This window comes from Netta rufina (genome assembly GCF_964035555.1).
Source record: "Netta rufina genome assembly, chromosome: 1".
Lineage (NCBI taxonomy): Eukaryota > Metazoa > Chordata > Aves > Anseriformes > Anatidae > Netta > Netta rufina.
The window spans coordinates 88,205,784-88,230,113 of record NC_140123.1 but is presented as its reverse complement, the minus strand read 5'-3'; the positions used below and the strand labels follow the sequence as shown (position 1 = coordinate 88,230,113).

General features: G+C 34.4%; 1 protein-coding gene across 1 annotated transcript in view; it reads left to right on the top strand.

Moving 5' to 3' along the window:
* Nucleotides 1-24,330, top strand: part of CFAP47 (cilia and flagella associated protein 47) — a gene marked incomplete at both ends in the record, with an annotated part of 298,007 nt that overhangs the window by 238,702 nt on the left and 34,975 nt on the right. The window contains 3 exon segments of the mRNA XM_084289693.1: nucleotides 17,252-17,411; nucleotides 18,030-18,124; nucleotides 19,977-20,138. Coding sequence (XP_084145819.1) covers nucleotides 17,252-17,411; nucleotides 18,030-18,124; nucleotides 19,977-20,138 — 417 coding nt within the window.

The following is a 24,330-nucleotide window of genomic DNA, read 5'->3' as shown; positions in this document are numbered from 1 at the left end:
AAATGAACATGATATCGTTACTACTCTGCTGCATTAATTCTCTTCCCTAGATATTTTGTCACATTATTACTAAGATTAACAAAGTATTAATTTATATATATATATATATGTATATATATATATATATATATTACTGGGGAAATAATAAATTATTCACATTCTCATTAAAAACGGATATCTTTCAGTTACAAGGGAAAATTAGATTCCCTGATTTACATCTGTCACAATGCCTGGATGATTAGACAAAGCCTATTTTGGTTTGATAAAGCTGCTGGGATTGTACCTGTCTGAGTGTATTTATGAAAAGAATGCTTATCACTGGTACTTCTCTCCTCTCTGTGGATGTCTCAGTAAAATTAAATTTCTTTCTCTTCTACCTTTTATGATGCATAGACGCATATATGATCTTATTTTAAGCTTTCACAATATTTGTACCGAAACCTTCCCTGTTTACATGAAGATCAGGTCAATACCTTCACATGCCAACATTTGTAATGATTATCTTGAATCTGACACGAATACTTAGGTTTAAGTAATATTCATTTCTTTGAAGATTTACATTACTGATACCAAAATTTGAGGGGGAAAGGATGAGTCTGAGTACTGAGCACTGTTTTTGCCATTTGTCAAAGAGGCAAACTTGCTTTAACTGTAATTCAGTCTTTGTGCCTGTTCTAATGTAATGCCTATCCAGCTCATAAATCATAGTACATAAATAAGCAGAGAGGATTTTGACATTCAGTAGAGGACGTAATTTGTATATTCTTAGGAAAATGTGGAACAAAGATCTATGTTACAATTAGATGAAAAGCGCTTGAATCATAACCTTTACTATTACAAGGTGTAGTATCTCACAAACATTGAAGCATGCAACAAAACAATCTTCACTGGGCATTAGTGTTTATGTTAAGAAGATATATAAGATGCTTTTTTACATTCATAGGCACTTGATATAATACCTTCTTCTGCTGAGTGGGGGGAAATTAAAGTTATTTCTTTGCACAGTAGGAGTATCCTTTGAGATGACAACGCATTTAAGAGCTTGTGACAGTAAAGATAAAAGTGTGGTTAACTTTCTGGGAATCTATCAGACACTAGTTTCTTGCCAAGACATTAAATTTACCCTTTAATGATGTTTGTACAAGGGTCTGACATATCTGATGTTACTGTTAATACACTATTTTAGGTACAAATCTGTGTTTGCTTGCAAAAATAGCTATAACCTTTAAAATTTTAAGTAGGGAATGAAAGTTCACTAATACTTAAGTACTTCCCACCTTCACATCTTGTTGCAGTACTTGATAATTGTATTTTCATAAATCTCCACTTTCTCGAGGGAAGGTATTTAACATTATTTTTAGATTAATCCAGAGAAACAGAGGCATATATATACTACAAATTTACCATACTAAAGCTGTGACTGTTTCAAAGTAAAATCTAGAGGAAATCATTTGGAAAATTATTTTCATAGCAAGGTCAAAAAGGAGGCTCAGAATGCAAACTATTCCATGCAACTGTCAACAAGTCCGTGAAACTTCCTCATATTCTTCAGTTTCTTTAATCTGTAAATTGGAACTATTAGCTTCCTTTTTAAGGTGTTAAGCGTAGTCCAGTAAATATATGAGAGATTTTGTAATAGATGAACATACCAAATTCAAATCATGTTTTCTGGCTGCATCATTTACATGCTTGTGTTAGTAGAATCGTTTGCTAAATATCTTTGTTTTGTAAATTGAAGTAAAAACTATAGTCTCGCAATAACTTTTTATGTTTAATTGTCTAACCTTTCTTTATCTGATTGCCTCACAAACACTGAAAATTCCTTATAGATTAAATCTCTTCCTCCTTCATCAGCAATTTTAAGATAAAACAAAGGTTAATAGACCATAAAAATTGATATCTACTAATTACAGGGCACACTGCCTTTTTCACAATGAATACTGATCACATAAAATAATCCCTGAGCATTGCTACTGTTTGTATTACTTCTGCTACATACTGATGGCAGAAACCATCAGCTGAGTTGTTTGCAGTCCTGTTAGAGGCTGTTACAATTCTTTCTTTCTAGCCATTGTATAAAAATTTGTCTTTTCTATTAAATAGAAAAATAAGAAACTGATTGCCGAAAAAAACCTGTTATACAGACCTGTATGAGTAATATATTCACTTTTAAACATGCACAAACAAGCAATTCAGTTTTATTCACACAATAGCACAAGACCACAATACACATTGTAATAACATAATGCCAGTAGCTGTTGAGGAATTTTTGGATGATCTTTATCTTTTCAGATTGCTTTACATCTCTTCAAGTACAAAATCACCATCTGTACCCTATTAGTCCTTTTTTCTTTTCTTTTTTTTTTTTTCTTTTTTTCTTTTTCCTATTTTCCAAATCAAGAATGAAATCTCATGTTATTTTTGTGACCTGAATCCATAGATTTACCCAGTTCTCCTCCCTACTAAGAATGAAGTGAAAATGCCTTTTTTCTTTCTTTGTGCTGTTTCTGCCTGTTATTGATTAGAGAAATATAGCTTTTTCAAACTTTCTGGAGCCTATTTACTTATAAATTGAGTCCCTCCACTTGGTAGTGTTATCATATGTTGCCTTCTACAGATGCTGTTCATCTTTGCAATATAAGCAGGCTTAAATAATTCAAGATGAGAATGAGAGATTCAATGATCTCATGTTATGTAGCTGATCAAAGAAAAAATTGGTTGTGACTCATTTGTTCTACTTTACTAAAAAAGAGAATGATGTTAATGAAGTTTATTCACTCTTAAAAGGAAAAAGCAAGAAAAAAGGTCAATGTTATTCAATAGCCTAATACAAAATATTACACGTTTTTAACATGGAGCTTAATCAGTGCTAAATCTTAATCATTCAGAATAATTTTCAATGAAATGTGGAGGATTCACCATTATTGGTAACTTTTAAATCAAGTGGCCTTGTTTTTTCTAATTATATTCTATTCAAGAAAAGTTGTTTAGACTGAACCTTGATGTTTCAAAGTAAGTTCTAAGAAATCCCGTGTATTTAGGTCAAGTTGGATGATCACAAAGACTGAACTATTTAGCAGTGAAAAATGAAAAAAGCTGGAGAGTTCTGGATATGTAAACATGCTTTTAGCATGCTTTTGTTGGTTCAGTCAAAAATGACAAAAAATACTTTTAACTTAACATTTTCAGAACTTCCACTATATTCATTTGTTTATTCTTTTCTTACTTCAGAATGAAAACAGGGGCAAGAAATTAAGTACCTTAACAGTATACATAGATATTAATTGTTCAAGCTTTATTTTCTTTACATATAACTGTTGCAATCTGCCTCTAAATAATCACCCTCTTCTTTCAGATTTCGTGATCATTAGCTATTATACAAAAGGAAGAGATAAAATAATAAAATTAACTGTAATCTAATATATTCCCTCAGAAAAAGCTGTACACTGTAGGCAAAATCAACTACAGAGTGATTTATTTTTTAAGCTCTTTTCTAACTTCTCTAACTCCTGCTATATATCAGAAAATAAACGTTTTCATTCTTCCGTTAAGTTGATGCCAAATGACAGTTTATGAAGATCTGTTCGATGTTACCTTTATACGCAAAGATTTCTTCCTGCACCTTTTCTACAGCTGACACCTATGACAAACAGCTACTAGGAAAAGCTGTTGTCCCTGCATTTGTTAAACTTGATTGCAAGTCAGTTATGCCCAGAACTGCTTTAAAGACTGTTCCCAACCATATAGAATAGGAACATGCCCTAGATTTGAAGGTTAGCTGCCTCTCATTTTGACTGATTTAAAATGGATAATCCTAAACACTTCCATGAAAATTCTCATTCCCGATTATTTTACCAGGAGTGATTATTAGTGAAAGTTGCAGTAACTGTCCTAAAATATCTCCTTCCTATGAAAGAAGGAGAGAGAGTATTGTTTTTGAGACAATACTCAAGAGTATTTCTTCCTGAAAGAGTATTGTTTTCATGTAATTTTACCCACTACTGTATTTTATTTTTTTTTAAAGAACCAGCAATAACAACCTGTTTTTGTCCTTCCTGAATCAAAAGAAAAATAGCTTGCCTACTATTAAAGAAAAAAAAAAGTAGTTTGTGCAAAAGTGAGTAAAAGCAAAATTGTAGACAATCGGTTTGTATTTCATATGAAAATGTTGATGACAGTCATCCTGCCTCCTGCACTGTGGATTACATATTCCATTTCTGGATTCACACAGATGTACAGGATCTTCAACAGTCACATCTGTTCAGAAGGACTGTGGCTCCCATTTACCACTTAGTCATCCAGAGCCCTTCCCCTGGGTCAGTACTATTCAGAATCATCTTGATGCTGTCAAGTAATTTATGTTCTTGATCCCTTCTGAAACTTCTTAATAGCAATTCCCAATTTCAGTGGATTTTTTCTCTTTTGGGAGACTTCTTTTGTTTTGTTTCATCTCTTACCTTAACAAATTTTCAAGTCCATATAATTTCCTAAACATCTGCTTCTAATCATTTTGTTCTTTTCCTGGAGGGCCAAAAACATCTTACTCTCTGAATTTAAAGGGCCAGCAACTCATACATTTTTGGAATACTTACTTTAATTTGCTCTAAGTGAGGGATATGAAGTTAATTTTAATCTTGCCCACAAAACAGGAGGCAATGCACAGCTCCCAGTAAAGAATGGCTAATTGTCTTTATGGTTGGAAACTCATGCCACATCTCAGCTATCCCTTAGGAAATCAGATCATAGAATCATTAAACCCGATACACCATAATAAACACCCTATTAAACACAAGAATTCAGCAGATATGTTTTGAGAATTTGATGAAGTCTTACAATTTAAACATAATCTATATCTAAAACTGAATAACTAGACAGAATTGTTTGGCAGCTTATAATTTTATGATGTGTAACATATAAAATACAGTAGAGTGAAGATAAAATGTTTATTTTGCTGAGAGAAAATACTCAAAATTCAGAAATAAAGCTTTTCCTGTAGAGAGAAGTAACACGAGAGAGATAGAGGAATGAAGACTGGTGGATATTCTCTGAAAGTATCAACTCATAGCCAAAATGCATCAGTTGCACTGCAGCAATATTCTGGCTAAGCTGTGAATATTTCCCTTATATGAACAAAGAAATTCAATCTACAATGCTATTGAATAGCAGAAAAGTTTCAATTGAAAGGACAGCTTTTAGAGTAGTTCATGTAAAAGCTGTATCCACAGTTCCAGAAACTACTGTTCTGTCTGAGGATTACATGTGAAAAGGTGTGTAATATGGAATTGTCATAGAATCATAGAATATCCCAAGATAGAAGGCACCCCAAGGATCATCAAGTTCAACTCCAGGCTCCACACAGTAGTACCTAAAACTAAACCATATGCCTATGAGTGTTGCCCAAATGTTTCTTGAACTCTGGCAGGCTTGGTGCCTCTAGACCCTACAACAATTTTGTAGCCCTCCTCTGAATGCTCCCTAATACTTTTATATCTTTCTTAAATTTTGGTGCCCTAAACTGCACACAGGACTTGAGGCATGGCTGCACCAGCACAGAGTGGGATGATCACTTCCCTCAGCTAGCTCACAGTGCTATACTTCATGTACTCCAGGATATGTTTGGCCTTTTTGGCTGCCAGGATACACTGCTGACTCATATTCAATTTTCCATCAACCAGAACCTTCATATCCCTTTCTGTGGTGCTGCTCTCCACCTTCTCATCCCCTAGTCTGTACAGATAGGGTAGCCCCATCCCAGGTGCAGAATTTGGCACTTGCTCTTGTTAAATTTCATAGTTGGTGATTGCCCAGCCCTCTAATTTGTCAAGATCTTTCTGCCACGCCTATCTTCCCTTGAGGGAGTCAACATCTCCTCCTAATTTATCGTCATCTTCAAACTTAGCATACATTCAAGTCCTGCTTTCAGGTCATTTATAAAAACATTAAAGAGAACTGTCCCTAAAATGGAGCCCTGGGGATCCCCACTGCTGACTGTCTGCCAGCCTGATGTAATCCTCTTTACTACAACCATTTGAGCCTGACCCATCAGCCAATTGTTCACCCATTATATTATGTACTTGTCTAGCTCTATGCTGAACATTTTGTTTAAAAGGATACAGTATCAAAAGCTTTATTTAAATCCAAAAAGATCACATCAACTGGCTTTGCTTAGTCAACTAGTTGGGTAATATGTCATAAAAGGAAATTAAGTTAGTTAAGCAGGACTATCCCTTTGTGAACCCATGTTGACTGTGACCAATGACTGCACTGTCTTTCATGTTTTCTGTAACTCCCAGAATAATCTTCTCCATAATTTTACCAGTCACTGAAGTAAGACTTGACAGGCTTGTAACTACGAGGGTCCTCTTTCTTCCCCTTCTTGAACACTGGAACATTTGCCAGCTTCCAGTCAACTGGGACCTCTCCAGCTTCCCAAGACTGTTGAAAAATAGTTGAGAGAGGTTTTGCAATGATATCAACCAGCTCTTTGAGTATTCTGAGATGAATCCCATCAGACCCCATAGACTTATATGCATCCAGCTGGAGCAGCAAATTCCCCACAAGCTTGGAATTGGCTGGGAGTTTATTGTTCTTGCAGCCACAGTCCTCCAATTCAGGGCTTTGATGTTTACTTTTTACCTCTATAAACTTAAAATATCCTAATACAAACCTGACTGCTAAATAATTGTTATCATAACTAAAACGAGCTTATACCAAGACAAATCTCAATTAAATCCTGAGACCCTATTGTGTAAGGTCACTAAAAAACCTTTTAATAGTAATGGCAAGAGATCATATTTACTGGGCTACAGAAGCCTTCCCTCCAGAAAATAAATAAATAAATAAATAAATAAATAAATAAATATTACTAGTATGGAAAGTATTTAGCTAAGAAGTACATGCTCCCTCCATGCAAATTATAAATTCTGTACCATGTCATAGGTTATATGATTCATAGAACTATTATGTGATGGCATAATTCAAATTAGTGGGCAAAAGTTACTTTTCATGAGGGATTCTTCTTAACAACTTTGACTATTTTCTTGAGTACTAAGAAACCAAAAAAAAAAAATCATAGTGCTCAGCTCTGCCGTATTACAAAAACCTGTGAACCTTGAATGATAAAGAGTATAAGTATTGAGACTTTGAAAATTTATAACTCAATAAATATATATATGTGACTCACAGGAGAGAGTAATATCTAAACTGGCTGTTTCAAAGGTTATAAACTATGTCAAGCAAACAACTTTTGAAAAGGCAAAAGCGCTGTATAATCACTGTATCCCATTCACACACGAGTCAATTGGAGACTTATCTGTTTCCAGTTACCATCTACTATATGAAGTGTGATACATCTTCTGGCAACTTGTAAAAAACAGTACAATTTTTGGTTGAATATAAAAACTAGAAGGATGTAACATCACCAGCATCATTGCCAATTTTATATCTCTTTGCAAATTTTGATTAAAATCTGCCATAGCTTCAGAACTTGACTACTTTCAGAGATAGGACTAAGAGATGCATATATCCAAGTTTAAAATGAAAGTAAAAATATATCTGTCAAAAATAATCTGATATTTGACAAGTCAAAAATTACACCTAACAAGCAATTACAATTTTCTTTCAGCCATGAACTCAAGACATTCTTGTGTGTTTTTAGGTCTAGAAGAAGATTAAAGAAAGCGGAAGCTGTCATACTCTTAATTTACTTACCTAGTACTTTATCTTAGGGTAACGTGAATATTCTTTAAGAAAGAAGGGATAAAGTTTGGTGATTTTTTGTGTCTGGGTACTAAAAAAAAACCACACCTGTTTAAAAAGCATATGACATTGCCTTTTCTTGAAGTTTCTTGCATTTTAAAAATACTTGTGTGGTTATTTATTTACTTTGTGGTATTTTATTTACTTTATTTGCTTTATTTACTTTTAATTTTATTTATTTTGTTAGTTTGTTTGGTTGTTTGGTTTGGTTTGGTTTTTGTTAAGATTTTAGGTAGGATACTAAATGCTTGTAGACTGTATTTTGTCATATGCAGAACAGAGTGAATTCATTTAGTAAAGGAGGAGAAGGGTTGAGTGGGACATAGTTTTCCAATTAACATAGTAGGGTGGAACATAACAGATCCTGTTTCTAAAATATATGACTATCTCTCTCTACTCTACTCACCCTAGCAGTCCCTCTCTATCCACACTGTGGTTTTGAATCTTTCTGTGGTTCACTGTGGTTTTGATCTTGTATTCCGTTATTTATCAATTCTTTAGAGAATGTCAGAAATATTTAAATGTGTAAAGAAATAAGATTACTTAATTAGTTAATTAGTTCAGGTAGGGCTGAATGACCTTATATAAACTGAGTTTATACTTAGCTTTTTTTGAGGTGTCACAATTTGTATAATTCAGAAAAAAAGACATATTTATACATCTTTTGCAGTACTGATATGGAAAAAGACTTGCATTTTCTTTTCCTTTGGCTACAAAGTATGCCTTTTGCTTTGTGCAACTTTGGATCTAGGACAATACTGTGCTGCAGACCTTTAGATTTTGGGTGCCTCAATGATCCCACAAAATTTTATCATTATTTTTTATTCTTCTCTCCTTACTCTTATCTATTTGGCATTCCCTATGCCAAGTGTCTTCTATACTTCTATATAAAGCAGTCTGGTAGTCTCCACTGTTCTCTACCATAGAATCATCTTGCAAATTACTGTCTATGCCTGTCACCCTATTTCTGGTCCCTTAGTTGTTTTGTTTCTTTCTTTTTCCAGTCTTATTGCTCACTTTTCCCTCTCCTTGCAATCATCTTCCCATTCTCACCTTTGACCTTTGTATTGTTCTGAACTGCTGTTCAGCCTTGCTTTCTTGCTGTTCTTGGCACCTGCCATTCAAATGTGTCTTTCCTAATATGCTTACTCACTTAATTTTAGTAAAGGATACACAAAGTCCACCACTCTCAGAGTGTCTCAGGTGGACACTTTCAGAGTCCAACACCTCTGAAAGGAAACTGCAAAGATATCCCAGGCTGCCAAGACAAATGCATAAGATAACAGCAGAAATGGAAAATAGTATTGACTGTGTCGTGTAAATGAATTTACACGATACAATTTGAGGCAATTACATGAGGCAATTACTTTTTTTTTTTTTTTTCTTTTTAAGATTTGACAGCTCTGTAACACCTAACCAAAGTCAAAGTTAAAGCAACCAGAGTTTAGGAGATAAGTGGTAAATCTTGTGCTGATCCACAGTTTATTATGTTATTCAATTTCTGTATTACTGCAAAGCCATTCTTATACCTAAGTGGATAATCCAATCTGATATGTATGGAAGTGAGCGAGACTTTCTTCTGAAATATACTAAGCAGTATATTAATATTAATCAGTAGTCTTATACTGGGGATTTTAAAAATTATCATCCACTTTTTCTCAATAGGATTGTGTGGTCTTCATGGTTTTCATGACCTTTTTTATATGTATTTTTCAGTTATCTCAGTTAAATATTTTAAGTTTAATATTTTTCTTGTTTTGGTTACACTGATGAAGTGAATTGCTGTGCTTAGAACCATTTTTTTTCCCTTGACATGCTTAACCCTTGTAAGATTAACTGCTACCGCACATCTATGATAAATTAATTTAATAGGTATTTCTGGCAAAATAATGGTGGCTTTTTTTTTTTTTTCTTAGCCACAATTGCACTATAGACTATTAGTTAGAGAAATATAATTTTATAAATGAAAGAAGACTTTACACTTGGCTTTCTAGAGAGGCTTTGGTTAAATGCAAAATAAATTGCATTAAATGAAACAACATATTTAATTTCTAAGCCCTGTTCTCAATCCATTTATTTTAATCTAAATAGCAAATGTTTAACTTGTATCTATTATTTAGTACCAGAAAAAAATCATTCTAAATTAAATCTCTTAATGAGAGAAGCCAGAAAGATTCTGCCAGAAGTGTACAAAATTGTATTAACACAAGATTCATAAAATGGCAGAAAGGTTATAAACATACTGTATCTAATACATTTTATTGTGTGCTTATGATAGTGATGATGTGAAGCCTTTCAGTTAAAGACTCAAACATCCAGTCTTTCACTTGTGCCATTTATTTCTTAAAGCAACTTTTCAAGTTTTAACCAGTCATTTGTGAAATTGCTTGTTAGCATCTGAGTTGCATATTCATGGCTTAATTTTTTCAACTAAGGAACTCAGTAACTCAGGGGGATCTTATCAATGTTTATAAATAACTGAAGGGAGGGTTCAAACCAGGCAGAACCAGGCCCTTTTCAGTGGTGCACAGTGACAGGGTAAGAGGCAGTGGGCACAAACTGGAACACAAGATGCCTCCTGAACATCAGGAAACACTTCCTTACTATAAATGTGACAGAACTGGCACAGAGAGGCTGTGGAATCTCCTTCCTTGGAGATCTTCAAAAGCTGCCTGGGCAGGGTCCTGTGCAACCTTCTCTCAGTGGACCTGTCTCAGCAGGTGAGTTGGACCACATCTGCCAGAGATCCTTCCAACTCCAACCATTCAGTGATTCTCTGAAGCTTTCAGATGTTGGTCAAAAGACAACTCTAACCTTTGGTGGAAGAATCCATAATTAATGAAGCAGAAAGTCCACCCAAAAATAAATTCACCATGGACCATCTATGAAAGGAATCTCTCTTTCATCTCAACTACCTAAATAAACTGTAGTGAGGGAAGAAAAATGAAATATACATGTATATATATATATTTCTATAAATACATACCAAGTGATTCATTGAGAAAATGTCTATATATGGCTTAGCATACAAGAATGTATTATATGTATTCTGAAAAGCAAAACCAAACCTGAGTATAGTGATCTACCATGAACACAGAATTACGGTATCACATTGCTTAGGTGGTAAAGGACCTCTTGAGATTATCTCATCCAACCCCTCCCTTGCTACAGCAGGGTCAGCCAAAGCAGGTATTTCAGGATGATATCTAGTCAGGTTTTGAGTATCTCCATAGATGGAGTTTGTTGACTGATGGCTGTTGATCCAGAAAATTGTATTCTTATTTACTCATTGAGACTGACTAATTATAATACTGATGTATGAAAATGAACACAGATTGCTGCATTCCCACATTTTGCTAATTAGAACCCATAACAAAGGGCTATGATCATGTTTTACTGAAAGGGAATCAAAACTTCAAGCAGCCTCATAGGAAGGACCGAAAAAAAAAAAAAAAAAAAAGCAAACAAAAATGAACCCATCCTTAGTAACAGTTGAGGCAGAATTGCTGTATGTACTTTATTTAACTCTTGGAATAGACCACTGAATCACTTTTGGCAGAGTTGTTTAAAAGAAAAAAAAAAAAAGAAGACCTTAGTCTTCAGATGTGAGCCAAGCTTTTATTTCTTCTAGCAGGTGAGAATAAATGAAGAATACATACACATGATTTTTTAATGTATTTCTGATGCTTACTGGAGTGTTGGCAATATCTGACTCTCTACTGCCTGAAATCAATCCTACTTTTCTGGATGAATTCCTTTAGAAAGAATTAAAAATCTTTCCCCAGCAGCAGCTATTGTCTGCGAATATTGTGGAGGCCACCCTTTCCATATCCTGAGGATAGTGTTAGAAAACAGACCCGATTATACTGAACTAACATTTTTATGACCAGTTTTAATTTTAGCAGGGCCATCTGTGGTTTTAACTGGTTATTCTATGATGATTCTTATGGAGAAACTATTAAGATTAAAAAAAAAAAAAAAAAAAGACAAAGGACCACCCTACTACTCTTAAATGGTTTCCCATCAGACTCCAGCAAGACATAGAGAGATCTTCCTCATCTCTTGCCTCTTTTTCAGTTGGAGGAAACTGAACTGAGGGCTGCTGTTCTGGGTACAATCAGTGGGAATTACTCTGAGATGCTATAGACTTAATAGTAATGCATCAAGGAAGCAGACCTTTCAACATCTAGAAATTTTATGATCAGAGTTCCTTACTAATATGAAAGGTACATGGCTTGAACTAAGATGAGTTAAATGAGAAGATTATGATTCTTTTCAAAGATACTGTAGGATATTTTGCTCATTGTCATCACAGTTTTACCAGTGTGGCAAGGTTTATCAGTGCTTGCTCTTAAACTTTTTCCTAAGCTACTGTAGAGGCAACAAATGAATTTTTACCCATCTATGATCCTTCCAAATATAGCTTCCTCGCAGCTATAGAGATCCACTGCATTACTTCAACTTTAGCTTTCAGAGTGATATTCTTTCCAGGGCTGACATGGAAATTACAGAACTCAACGAAGAGTGCAGTGCCCCCAGAGAAGTAAAGCAGAGAATTTGAAATGCACTCATTTTGATTTAATTATGTAATTCAGTTCTGAGTTCTAGTCTCAAGTTTCAAAGAATGTGGACTCCAAAGGTTCAGAATCACTGAGAACAGAATCACTGAGAACAGAATCACTGTTCTCTACCTTCCTTTGGAGAGGCTAGAGGCAGGGCTTAAAATATAGGCTACCTCATAAAGAAATAAGGGAGGAGACAGATCTCCATGTGCTTCTCCGTAAGGCAGTTGACTCCAATTGTGATCCTTTGGTTTGAATGAGGTGGGTTCAGCCCATAAAGGGTCAGCTGTGCATTTGCTGATAACTACCACTGTTTCCTTCTGGTTTTTGTACAGTGACATGGAAGCAGGGTGTTATCAAAATCTGGCCTAAAGCTTTATACCAAATATGATGCAGCTTTATTTATATTATCCCTGGAAGTCTTTAAAAGACATTTAGATGTAGAGCTTAGGGATATGGTTTAGTGGGGACTGTTACTGTTAGGTCAGAGGTTGGACTCGATGATCTTGAGGTTTCTTCCAACCTAGAAATTCTGTGTGATTCTGTCTGTCTGTGTGATATATTCAGAAAAAGTGCCTTGCTGTGAATTTCTTACAGAGAGTTTGTGGAACAACTTGGTCATGCTGATTTATGCTAAAATTGCCCACATAAATATTATTGTCTGTTGTGTCAGGAGTTGCTGGTTTACATTCTCTAAATGGGAATAAGAAAAGAGAAGCATGAAGCAATATGTGTTTTTTTTTTTTTTTTTCCAATTAGGCCTATTTCATCTGTCTTTTTAACTATGCAAAATCATAAGGAAATAAATCTTTACTAGCAGTTAATGATCAGTTGGTTAGTTGACAGCTGCAGGCAAGTCCAGTGATATAAAAATTACTGTCATTATGAACAGCTTCTAATAGGAAGAATGTTTATTAAAAATGTGAACACATTCTGTTTCAACAGTTATAGTAAAATTTGTCTTTTTGTGATGTTTAATAACCAATTTTCTGCGAGAATGACCCAGAATGATATCATATGGACTCTGTATTAAAATTTACTGTTAAAAAAGCCGTATGTCCTGTAACAGGCATAATTAAGCTGCTGTTTAAACAGTATGTGCAATGCATATATAATGTAACAAAATATTAGTTTACAGTCTGTTCTATTTGTCATGTGTTAAAACAGTTGCAAATGGTATTAATGACGGTATTTTAAGTTGCAAATCATCCTGAGTACGTTATTCTGGCAAAACACTATAGACCAAAAATTATCTTGAACAGCTCCTGGATATTCAATTAATAAAATGTTGATATAGCAGCAATTTCGTTATTAGTAATTTATATACAACATGGTAGAGTGCATAGAGAGGAAATACTTCCATGATAACCCTAGCAGAATACATGAGGTCCACAAACAAATAGTATGAACTTGGTTTGTCAAGTTGATTTCTACTAAATTATGCACATATATTTTATTGTCTTTCTGTGTGTACTATTGCTGGTGCAGTGTTCCTTAAAAAGCTGGGATGGTGTTTTCCTACATACATAGCAAAATGACGGGTAAGTGTTTTTACAGAACACAAAGTGTTTTTGTGGCAAGTTAAAGCTGTTCTTGCACTTTGGAGGCAATGGAGAGGTTTCTTTCTCTGTACCTTACAGCCTTTTAACAACTTGAAGGTCACCCATCCGTGATGACTAGAAGGAGAAAAGAGAAAAAATAACTAAGGACGAAATGATACAAACCACAGTTGCTCAGTGCTGCAATGGAACAGATGTGTGTGTATTACTACATATAACTATCTCTCTATGTATATACACAACTGTATGATGTGTAAAGATACCATTAGGGATTAGAGATATCTGTGGTGGGAATGTTTAGGAGACTGACTAAATAGGTCACTTTTAAAAAAAAACTTACTGAAATTGTTTACTAACAACAATTTTCAAGCTAATGAGCAATTCTTACACACTGTTAGCAATTATTACATGTATGAAAGTGCTATTCTTTAGTAATCATATCCTAAATAAGTGTACAATGTTGTGAAGCTCATGCTGTATAATTAGCACTGATGACTTTGGTCCTTGATGTTCATCATGGAGGTTAAAGTGATCAGGCTTGACAGAGAAAAACTTTGATGAAAAGAAGAACTGAATTTGGATGATTGTCTTTCTTCTCCATCTTTCTCTGGTCATTATGGCTGCTGTGCACTTCTTGACTCCTCCCCCTCAGAGGGGCAGTCTCAAGAGCTCCCCATGGTGTTTGGGTTTTGGCTCTGCTGGTCATGCCTCCTATGTATTCAGCAAAATGTCCTGCCTGTTGCAGTCCCTTTTGCTTATCTTGTGCTTCATCTTTAAACTTCCGTTACCCAAATGCCTCCTGCATGAAGGTACATATCTTTGTTCCTTTTTTGGTCACATTGCTCACAAACTTATTTACAATGCTTCCACATTGTGTTTGGATTTGCCATAATGGTGTCACAAAGTGCGTACATACTATTGTTGGTAATACTACTTTGGTATGTATATATTTGGATTCAAGGCAAGCTAATTATATCCTGATGAATAAGCTTCTAATGTAGAATGGAGTAGAATAGAATTTTATAGAATTTTAATATAGTGGAGATTTATAGATATTACAGGCCTCTGCCTTAGCTACAGCAGCGTAGGCCCAAAGTTTGACAAATCACAGTAGAAAGCTGTCTTGTTTCTCATGGAAGGAGAACTATCAGAGCTATAGCTGACATCTGTTTCAAAGGAATGGGTCAGAAGGTTTTGGAAGTATGGCAACAATGTGTATGATCAGTTTAGTTATTTAAGATATTGGATTGACAGGTATGTTGGTAATTTTTTAAAGGTAAAACTCTTAGACCACACTATTGTTAACAGTATGTGTATATTCTTCATCTTTTAAATCTTGTGTGTGTGTGTATATATATATATACACACTTGATTTGTAATACATCAACTGAGGACATTAAGATCTAAGAAAATATCATAAGTCTTTATTAAATGAATTTTTTTTTTTTCATTTTAGCAATTAGCAATTTAACATGATATTTAATGAGAATATTTTCGAGCTGTTTCAAGATAAGAGACTTTTCAAGTACTTTTTTTCAAAAACAAATTGCTCATACCATGATGGAATTACAAAAATGCACAGAAATTATGCAATTATTATTACAGTGCAGTTACTTAATTTCCATTACTACATGATGAGCCTTTACAATACAGAAATCCAAATGTTTAGGTAAGAATTTTTTACTATTAGTAGAATGCATAGAAATGTGAAGCACTGGTCAGTATGTGAGGTTTTGAGGCATTGTTAATGAAAGAGGCAGAAATCCTGCAGGTGGAATGGTTTGTCTTTAAATAATCCCAACCTTCATAATTAGATTGATTTTCCAGTCTTAATTTAGTTAGTTCATTTTAATTTATAAGAGTTTCTAGCTAAAAACATTACAGCTACAGAACCATATTGACTCCAGTTGGTTTATATGCTGTAGAAAGTACCTAGATAACACAGTACAAGATAATTCATCATAAAGGTAATTATCCTGGACAGTGTTTTACTTGATTTCTTTTTGTTTCTGGCCATTCCTATCTGTCATCATTTTAGTCTGTCTCCCTAAAAGTCTACCAAACTTCAATGCATCCAACTCTTTTTTAATATTTTGTCCTTCCCAAGACTGCATTACAATGTTCTTATTGCTCACTTTGCTACAGCTCTCAGCACTGAGGTCTTCATCCCTCCAGCCACTTAGTCTATAGGAAGGTGAACATTTGGAGCACAAGATAAAAGTTTCCCTGGTGACATTTTTTGAGCACCTAGCAGTCTTTTGTTATCACAAGAAGCAATCACAGGGAGTGCACTGCTTCTTCCATGCATTCTAACTTTAGCAGACTCCGTCATTCTCAGGGAATGATGCACATGTATCTATATGAGCGGATATGCATTGTAGTAGGCATGAAAAATTACCACAAAAATGTAGAGCATAATGTAAAAGCAGTTAGTTATATCCAGGAGGTTTTTCTGCAGGTAGAATTAAAGCTGAAACCCTAACCCAGAGACATCAGTTCTACCAAATTTCAAGAATTATTTTAAAAGCTTGAAAACAGATAGACTGTATGACTCATTTGTTCTAATTTTCCTTTTTTTTTTTTTTTTTTTTTTTCTATAACGTAATTGCTGGAACTTAGCCTGAGGTAGATATTCTGACACATGGCACACAGGCAACCTGTTGGAAAAAGGCCCTTAATTATGGAATGTGTCAGGTCACCTTCACTGCAGACAGGATAGAGTTTTTTTTTTTTTTTTTTTTTAAGCAAAGTCAATCACATGAGAAATAGTACAGAAAAGGCATGGCTTCTATAATGGTAGTATAAGTTCTTTAAAATGTATTTCAGTTATGTCACAAACATAAACAATCGTTTTTGGATTCATCTTTTTTTATGCAATATTATTCTCATATGTTTCAACCCACCAATGCAATGGGATTACACATGGTCTCTGAATATTCAATATGGGAAGATCACTTTATCTTGTTTTGTTTTGAGCCTTCAGAGTCTCTTTGAGTCTCTTTTCAAAGCTTTATCAGCAAGCAGAAGTGTAAAAGGACTTTCGGTTTCATGTTGCTTTGCCAAACAATATTATATTTTTATTTTTATTTTTTTAATTCCAACAATTTTTGTCAACTCCTCTCTTTAGGACATGGAATCAAGGAATCAAGAAACACCTTATTACAGGAGGACTGACCTCAGATGGTAGTGTAAGATAACATTTGACTGTAGCAAGAGCAGGATAAAATGTGATTTGTTGTCACAGGGAGAACAATACACTATGCTAAAATGTTAAATGGTGTATAAAAAAAAAAAAAGTAAATATGTGAATAAAATATTTTAAGTGATTTTCAAAATTTCCAAGGTACGATAACAATCTGTTCTGTCTTACAGGAATTCAGTTAGCTCCAAAAGAAAAACTGGACATCCCAGTGTTATTCATGCCAGATACAATGAAAATGTATGAGGCTGCGGTGGTAATTCATGTAATGAGGCAAAATGGTGAAAACTGGCCTTATGAGGATTCTGCTGAATTAAGTAAAGACTTAAAGAGGTAATTTATTCTAATAGGAAAAATATGCAGTTGCAGATACTCAATCTTATAATCATTTTTCCCTTCAGATATCTGTGTGTGGCTCCCAAGGGGAAGCAAGCGTCTGATTTTTGAGGGCACTAGATATCCAACATGAGCTTTTAATGTACCCTGCAAAGTATGTACTTTACAAAATGCAAAGTACTATCTGCCAGTACAGTTACGGATATTGAGCAAATGAAAGTTGTTAGATACTTCTAATTTGGGGGTTAATAATTGCTCTTCTGTGGGTATGTTTTTGTAATGCATAAAATACATAAACTTTGCTTCAGTGTAGGCATGACATAAGAGAGAGCAAATCAAGCCAAATGATCTTGTATCCTGACATAATGGTATTCAGAGACACTAAAATAAGTGGATGTCAGTTATGACTTTTATGATTTGCTTGGATCTTATTTCATATATTTTTTTTAGATATGTTTAGCATTAAAGCATACAATTAAATGGAGTTTCACGTTTCCGGTAACTCTTAACTCTATATTGTTTTAGAGAAAAAAAATCTCAATACTATCATAATGTTAGTACCATAATAACATTCTACCTGTTTTCCATGATACTGTTCACTTATTCTCCAAATAGTGTTATTGTGTCAGAGGATGGGGGTATTCAGGGAATACTCTGGACCTATCCAGTTCATGGAATACCCGAAGCACCACAGCAGAAATTAGTGCCAGGTAGGTAATTACTGAAAAACTTGAACAGTAAGTTCAAGGAAATAAAATAGTTATTTGTGTTCTCACCTGCTTGGTCATGAAAATTTGCTCTAATACTCTATCACATTTTTAAAAAAGATAAAATCACATATTAAAAATAAAATCCCCTTCCCAGCCTACAAAGTAAATCTAGACCTTCTGTTTCTTTCTCATTATGGATAAAAGGAGCTGGGAACAGTTGGAAACCTCATGGCTTGTGCACTTTAGTGTCCCAGTTAATGCTAAATTAGAGAACCATAAATAAATCAAATGAAAGACTGACACAAGTATAGATTTCGACTTAAATACCCCAAATACCCTTCCAGACAGTTTAATGGTTAGATGTCCATTGTGTTGCTCAGCCTTGAATTTCACTGTAACCAAAACAGGTTGGTGTAAATAGCAGTAAGTTTTCCACTTGCTCCTGAGAAGTAAACTTGCATTAAAAAATAACTGACACATTCATAGGACTTTTATTGTTGCTTATTTTTTGTATAGTACATGTTTATAGATTTGTTAAACATATTTTTAAAGGTGAGATATAACCCCAGAATAGTGAAACATAGAAATTGTGAACAGCTTTTTAAAGCTAAAAGCTTGGTAAAACTACAACGTATGGTGTAGATGAGGGACAATTTTATACCAAATTATTTTTGATAGTAACAATAATGAAACAAGCTCCAGAATTACAAGTTATAGCTAACTAAATAGGATTCAGGATCAAGGCATTTTTTGCTTTTTTTTTTTTTTTTTTTTTTTTTAAATACGGAATATAATTACTTACCAAGAGTTGTGTCTGAATTATTTATCATAAAATCTTGATATGAAGTTCAGAAATAATTTTTAAATAATCTTTGGATATAATTCTGCTGATTGTTTTAGATAAGGGATCAAATTACTAGTTCTGAACATTTCATCCTTACTTAAAAATGTGTGACCATGAGTCATTACTTACTGCCTTGTAGGCAGAAAAAAAATATCTAAATTTTAATAATATAAAAATAATTATGCAGTTTTCAGAGCCATAATTCTGAGGAAAATGATATTTAGACCTTGAAACTGAAAAATATGTAATCATCTCCTCTTTTTCATGTTGATTTCAATACCTCTGGAAAATTCTTTTTTGCGGGAAAACATTTTATTTTTTTCCTTCAGCTTTTTAATCTAATTTTCTCCTCTTTCTGTGCCAATAAGAACTAAAAGAACCATAAACAATGACCACAAAAGTAAGCCTTATAAAATCTAGTATATAAGCTAAAGTCCAACTATCTTCTAATGAAAAAGGACAGGTTTTGTAATAAGCAAATTAAAAGCATTAACTGAATTGAAAAAATGTCTGTCATGCTTCAAAGAGAAGGATGCTTTTTATTTTGTCATAGTTCTTTAAAAGCTGAAATTTGAACAATATTCTTACTTGGTAAGAAACCAAGTAGTAAGTTAGTACTGTTTCATTTAACTTTTAAATTCTTTCTCTCTCTCTCTCTCTTTTTTTTTCCTTTCATTCTTCCTTTCTTATTGCTATATATCAAACTATATCATAAAGCATATTTGCAAATGAACTAAAATGAAGATATATTTTATTATTACAAAATAAAAGAGCAAAATTTGCAAGTGTTGTTATGAACTAACTATAGGAACAGATTTTTGTTTGTTTAGAAATATTTCCTACTATTTCACCTAAAAAATGAACAACAAAACTTTGAGAAAACTGTCTTTTAGTTGTCTCACTCATTTCTGGAATTCCATCATTCTCCAAGCATATGTCACTTCTAATTATTTTGTTAAAAACAAGATTCTGATGCTTTACAAATAATGGATTCTTTCTTTTCTGTAGCTGTTGTATGTTGTCAAGCCAGGCAGAGAGTAGAAAAAAGAGTAGAAGTGCTGCTAACTGGTGCAGTTCCTGGTGCAACTGCTATGCCTGCCACAAGAAATTCTGCATTGATCAATAGACATAAGCCAGCCAACATCCAAGAAGAAGTTCAAGTCACTGATGGTAAGAATAAATAGCTTGGATATCACACTTTTTTTAATAACATTGCACATACAGTAAGTACTTTACTTACTGTAACTCTGCTATGACAACAGATGGGAATTAGAAAAATCTTTCTCTCAGACCATATTTCTACCATGTTGCAAATATAGGACATTCATATAACAGTATGTCTGTGGAGTTACAGGCACCTCTGAACTTTTCTTTTATGTGTGTCTTGGATGTGAGGCTTGCACACATACCATCTCTCCTTTAAAAGAGTATAGCCTGCACAAAGTGTAAAGGTAGCAAAAATATGTCTGTGTAAGCATTGCAAGGCATTGTTTATCTTCAGGTTGTCCCTATTTGTAAGATGCATTCCCACCAGAAGGCCAATATCTGCAGCAAAATGGATTTAAGAAAGAGGCCTTGTTCTAAGGAAGAAATAAAGCTGTGTAAAAGAAAGCTTCCACTTATAGTTAATCAGCTGATGACATAGTGAAAATCAATTCCTTCAGAGATACACCACCTTTTTGTATCATACCTCTCTTTGAAAGAGAATGGTACAATGTATAAGAAAAGAATACTTGTTAAGCTTCATGTATATTATTTCTGTTCATAGATAGGCATGTATTAACAGTCATACTACAAGTTATTAATTGCAACATTATCCTTTCACTAATTATTGTACCTTTGAAATTACACTTACATTTGTTTTTAGGTACAAAGTCATCCTACTTTTTCAGAAAAGTGTTATTTTAGTATTACAGCATGTGACATGAGATACAGCTGTAAATGAGGGTAAGGGATTTCACCCATGCTCAACTTTCTCAAGAGTATAATGCACTGTAACATGGTAAAAGATGAGTACAGAAGTTCCTGTGATTGTAAGTCATTGACTTTCAGGTTGAGAGACAGGTAGACTTGCCTTTTTGCTCATCTATGCCATTGGAGTCAGCATCAGAGTCTGGTCCAACAGCCACTTTACTTTACAGGAATACCATGTTGCAATAGCTTTCCTGCCAAAGAACTGTGAAAAAGTGAACATCTGTTAAATTGAAATCAAGATGCATTATTACATCCTTCCTATAAGGATAATTTTCATCCAGTCATAGCTCCACCCCTGCACATTTAGCACTGTGGTCTTCTCTCTGAAATCATTGTCCAGATCTTTATTTTTTTTATTTATTTTTTAATATGTTTAAAACAGAAGGCAATCTAAAAGTTGGACTGCTGTCACAACCTTACACATAGTATACTTACTCATTATTTAATCTTTGTAATTGCTTATTTAAACTTTATAATTACCCATATCCCAGTATCAAGGATAGCTTATTGTCTGGGTATATATTGTCTTACATTCCCATATTACAAAGTGATAGTGATCGATCCGATAAAGTAAAAAGATGTGAAGGTCTCAACATACGTTCTTGCCTCTTTGGAGAACTGTAAATATTATTAATATAATTTTGTTTGGCATTGTGAGAACAGTGATATATCAAAATACATCACCATATTTTTTACTGTAGTGCAGCAAGGCTTAACTCTGCATTAACTTATTACAAGTGAGCAGGCCATCTTAAACATAACTGAGCTATTTCCCTCCAAAATGGTGGCCTCTGAATTGACAAGAATAACATATATTCAGCAAGTTGAGACAGCATTTTGAAAGACTTGCAGATTCATGATGTGTAGTGCTTGTTTTATTCATGGGAAAATATTTCATATTTATACGACTGGCTCCTGTGCATACTGCAAGACATTGATTTGGGACATCATTGTATCTTTTCAAGCAAGAAGTCTGGTAATGAAATGCTTGACAACATAGGTAGTAAGAACATTTATAATGCTGGTGCTTTTCGATGACATATTAATGTCATATTGCTGAATGAATTTGATGCCTATTAGGAATCAGATTTAATGGTACTATCTGAGCTTTCTGCAGTCTACCAGTAATAATATAAACAAAAGCGTAAACTCTAAGATAGTAGGCTGGCAAGCTGTTTTTCTTTTTTTTTTTTTCTTTTTTTTTCTTTTATGAAAGAGTGATTCATCAGATGGTACGTGTGATGTGTAGTAAGCAGATTTCATATTCAAAGATAAATGATGATAATTACTGGCAGATCAGATTTAAGCAGCTACTACTACATTTCAGTATTTAAATTGTTTGGACAAGTATAAATTGTTGGGGAGTAAAAAATCTTCAAGCATGTCCTTTGTGTTAAAGGAATTCAGTTTCATCCATTCCAAATGATAACATTTGAAATAGATAATTATTACAATTTCTTAAGACAGAAGGGGATGATCTAAATACCATGTAGCTAAAATGACATCACTTGTTCAGGAGTAAGCAATGTTCCAGAGATCAAATAAATTAAAAACAATGTTTTAGGCATATCAACTATAATATGCCCCCTTTAAAAATAATTTTCAATTATATGTACTCAATATGTATTTTTCAGCTGTTTTCTTAAATATGTCTCTAATTATATTATTTTTGGTAAACCTAATTTAAGATATTAATTCATCCAGACACGTGTGGAGGTTCTTACCTGTACTCTAATAATATACCTTTTTAAATTCACCTTAAACATTAAATAGGGGGAAAGAAATGATGCATTTTCCATTGTCTTGTAAGAAAAGCATCAAACATTATCAAGCATGTTATCCGTTATAGATATTGACTGGAATTCAGATGTTTCTAGGCAACCAAACTTCAGTATGTTGAGAGCATGTGGAGTATACAGAGTATTTTCTGACTGAGGAAAAACACTGATCAGTCCTGTCTCTGCATTTCTAATAGTCCTTTGTAACCTATCCCTTTCACCTACTTCAGTTTATCACATAAGGCAGCCAGTATAGAGTGTTCATAATTAACTTCCCTGTGTTTTATTAATTCATAGTGCCTCTCACAGCTTAAGGTCTGGTCTTAGTTCCTTGCTCCTGGGTTCTTATTTCTGGGAAAGTTTCAAGCGAGTTAATTTTTTTGGGGGGACAGTACTGTTCAGATTGAGGGTAGCACAGCTGTAAGTTTTTTATGTTATGTGCAAGTTTTGCAGCTATGTTGGCCTCTAAACAGATGAACAGTTCAATTACATCTTGTGGTCAAATAACGTTTTCCAGATTTACTAATCTATAATGTACATTGGCATATGCTACCCAAAGCGTACCCTTTGTTTCACCATATAAGAAAACAGCAAAAATAGAAATAGGTATATATATGTGCATTCTCTGCAGTTTATTAGACTGCTATTACAGTCTAACATCCAATCAGATATAACAGATCTAACATACAAAACTTCCCGAAGTGTTGAAACTCACCAAAATTTACAGAAATCCTCTATTTTCTTTAACTTCTCATTAGAAGTTATTTGAGATGGGAAGAACAACACCTACAAACATGTTAAAAGCTATTCCCTACTCTATCAAGATTTCATGTTGGCCAGAGATAGGGATTCCACTAAATGCCAGTTTAATGTGATGGGTCTGGATCAGGAAGCTAACCTGTAACAAATAAGTTCAACAAAATTTGATAAGATCAAAGAAATATTATCATGAGTGGTAATGAGATAAGTGGTTGGAAAGCTGCCTGGCAGAGAAGGACCTGGGAGTATTGGTTGATAGTCGGCTGAATATGAGCCAGCAGTGTGCTCAGGTGGCCAAGAAGGCCACCAGCATCCTGGCTTGTATAAGAAACAGTGTGGCCAGCAGGGCTAGGGAAGTGATTGTCCACCCTGTGCAGGCTCTGGTGAGGCTGCACCTTGAGTACTGTGTTCAGTTTTGGGCCCCTCACTACAAGAAGGACATCGAGGTGCTTGAGCGAGTCCAGAGAAGGGCAACGAAGCTGGTGAGGGGTCTGGAGAACAAGTCCTCCAAGGAGCGGCTGAGGGAGCTGGGCTTGTTCAGCCTGGAAAAGGGAAGGCTCAGGGGTGACCTTATTACTCTCTATAGGTACATTAAAGGAGGCTGTAGCGAGGTGGGGGTTGGTCTATTCTCCTGCATGGCTGGCAACAGGACAAGGGGAGTAGGCTAAAGTTGTGCCAAGAGGAGGTTTAGGTTAGATGTTAGGAGAAACTTCTTTAATGAAAGGGATGATAAGCATTGGAATGGGCTGCCCAGGGAAGTGGTTCAGTCACCATCCCTGGCTGTCTTTAAAAGACATTTAGATCTAGAGCTTAGTGATATGGTTTAGTGAAGGACTTTTTAGTGTTAGGTC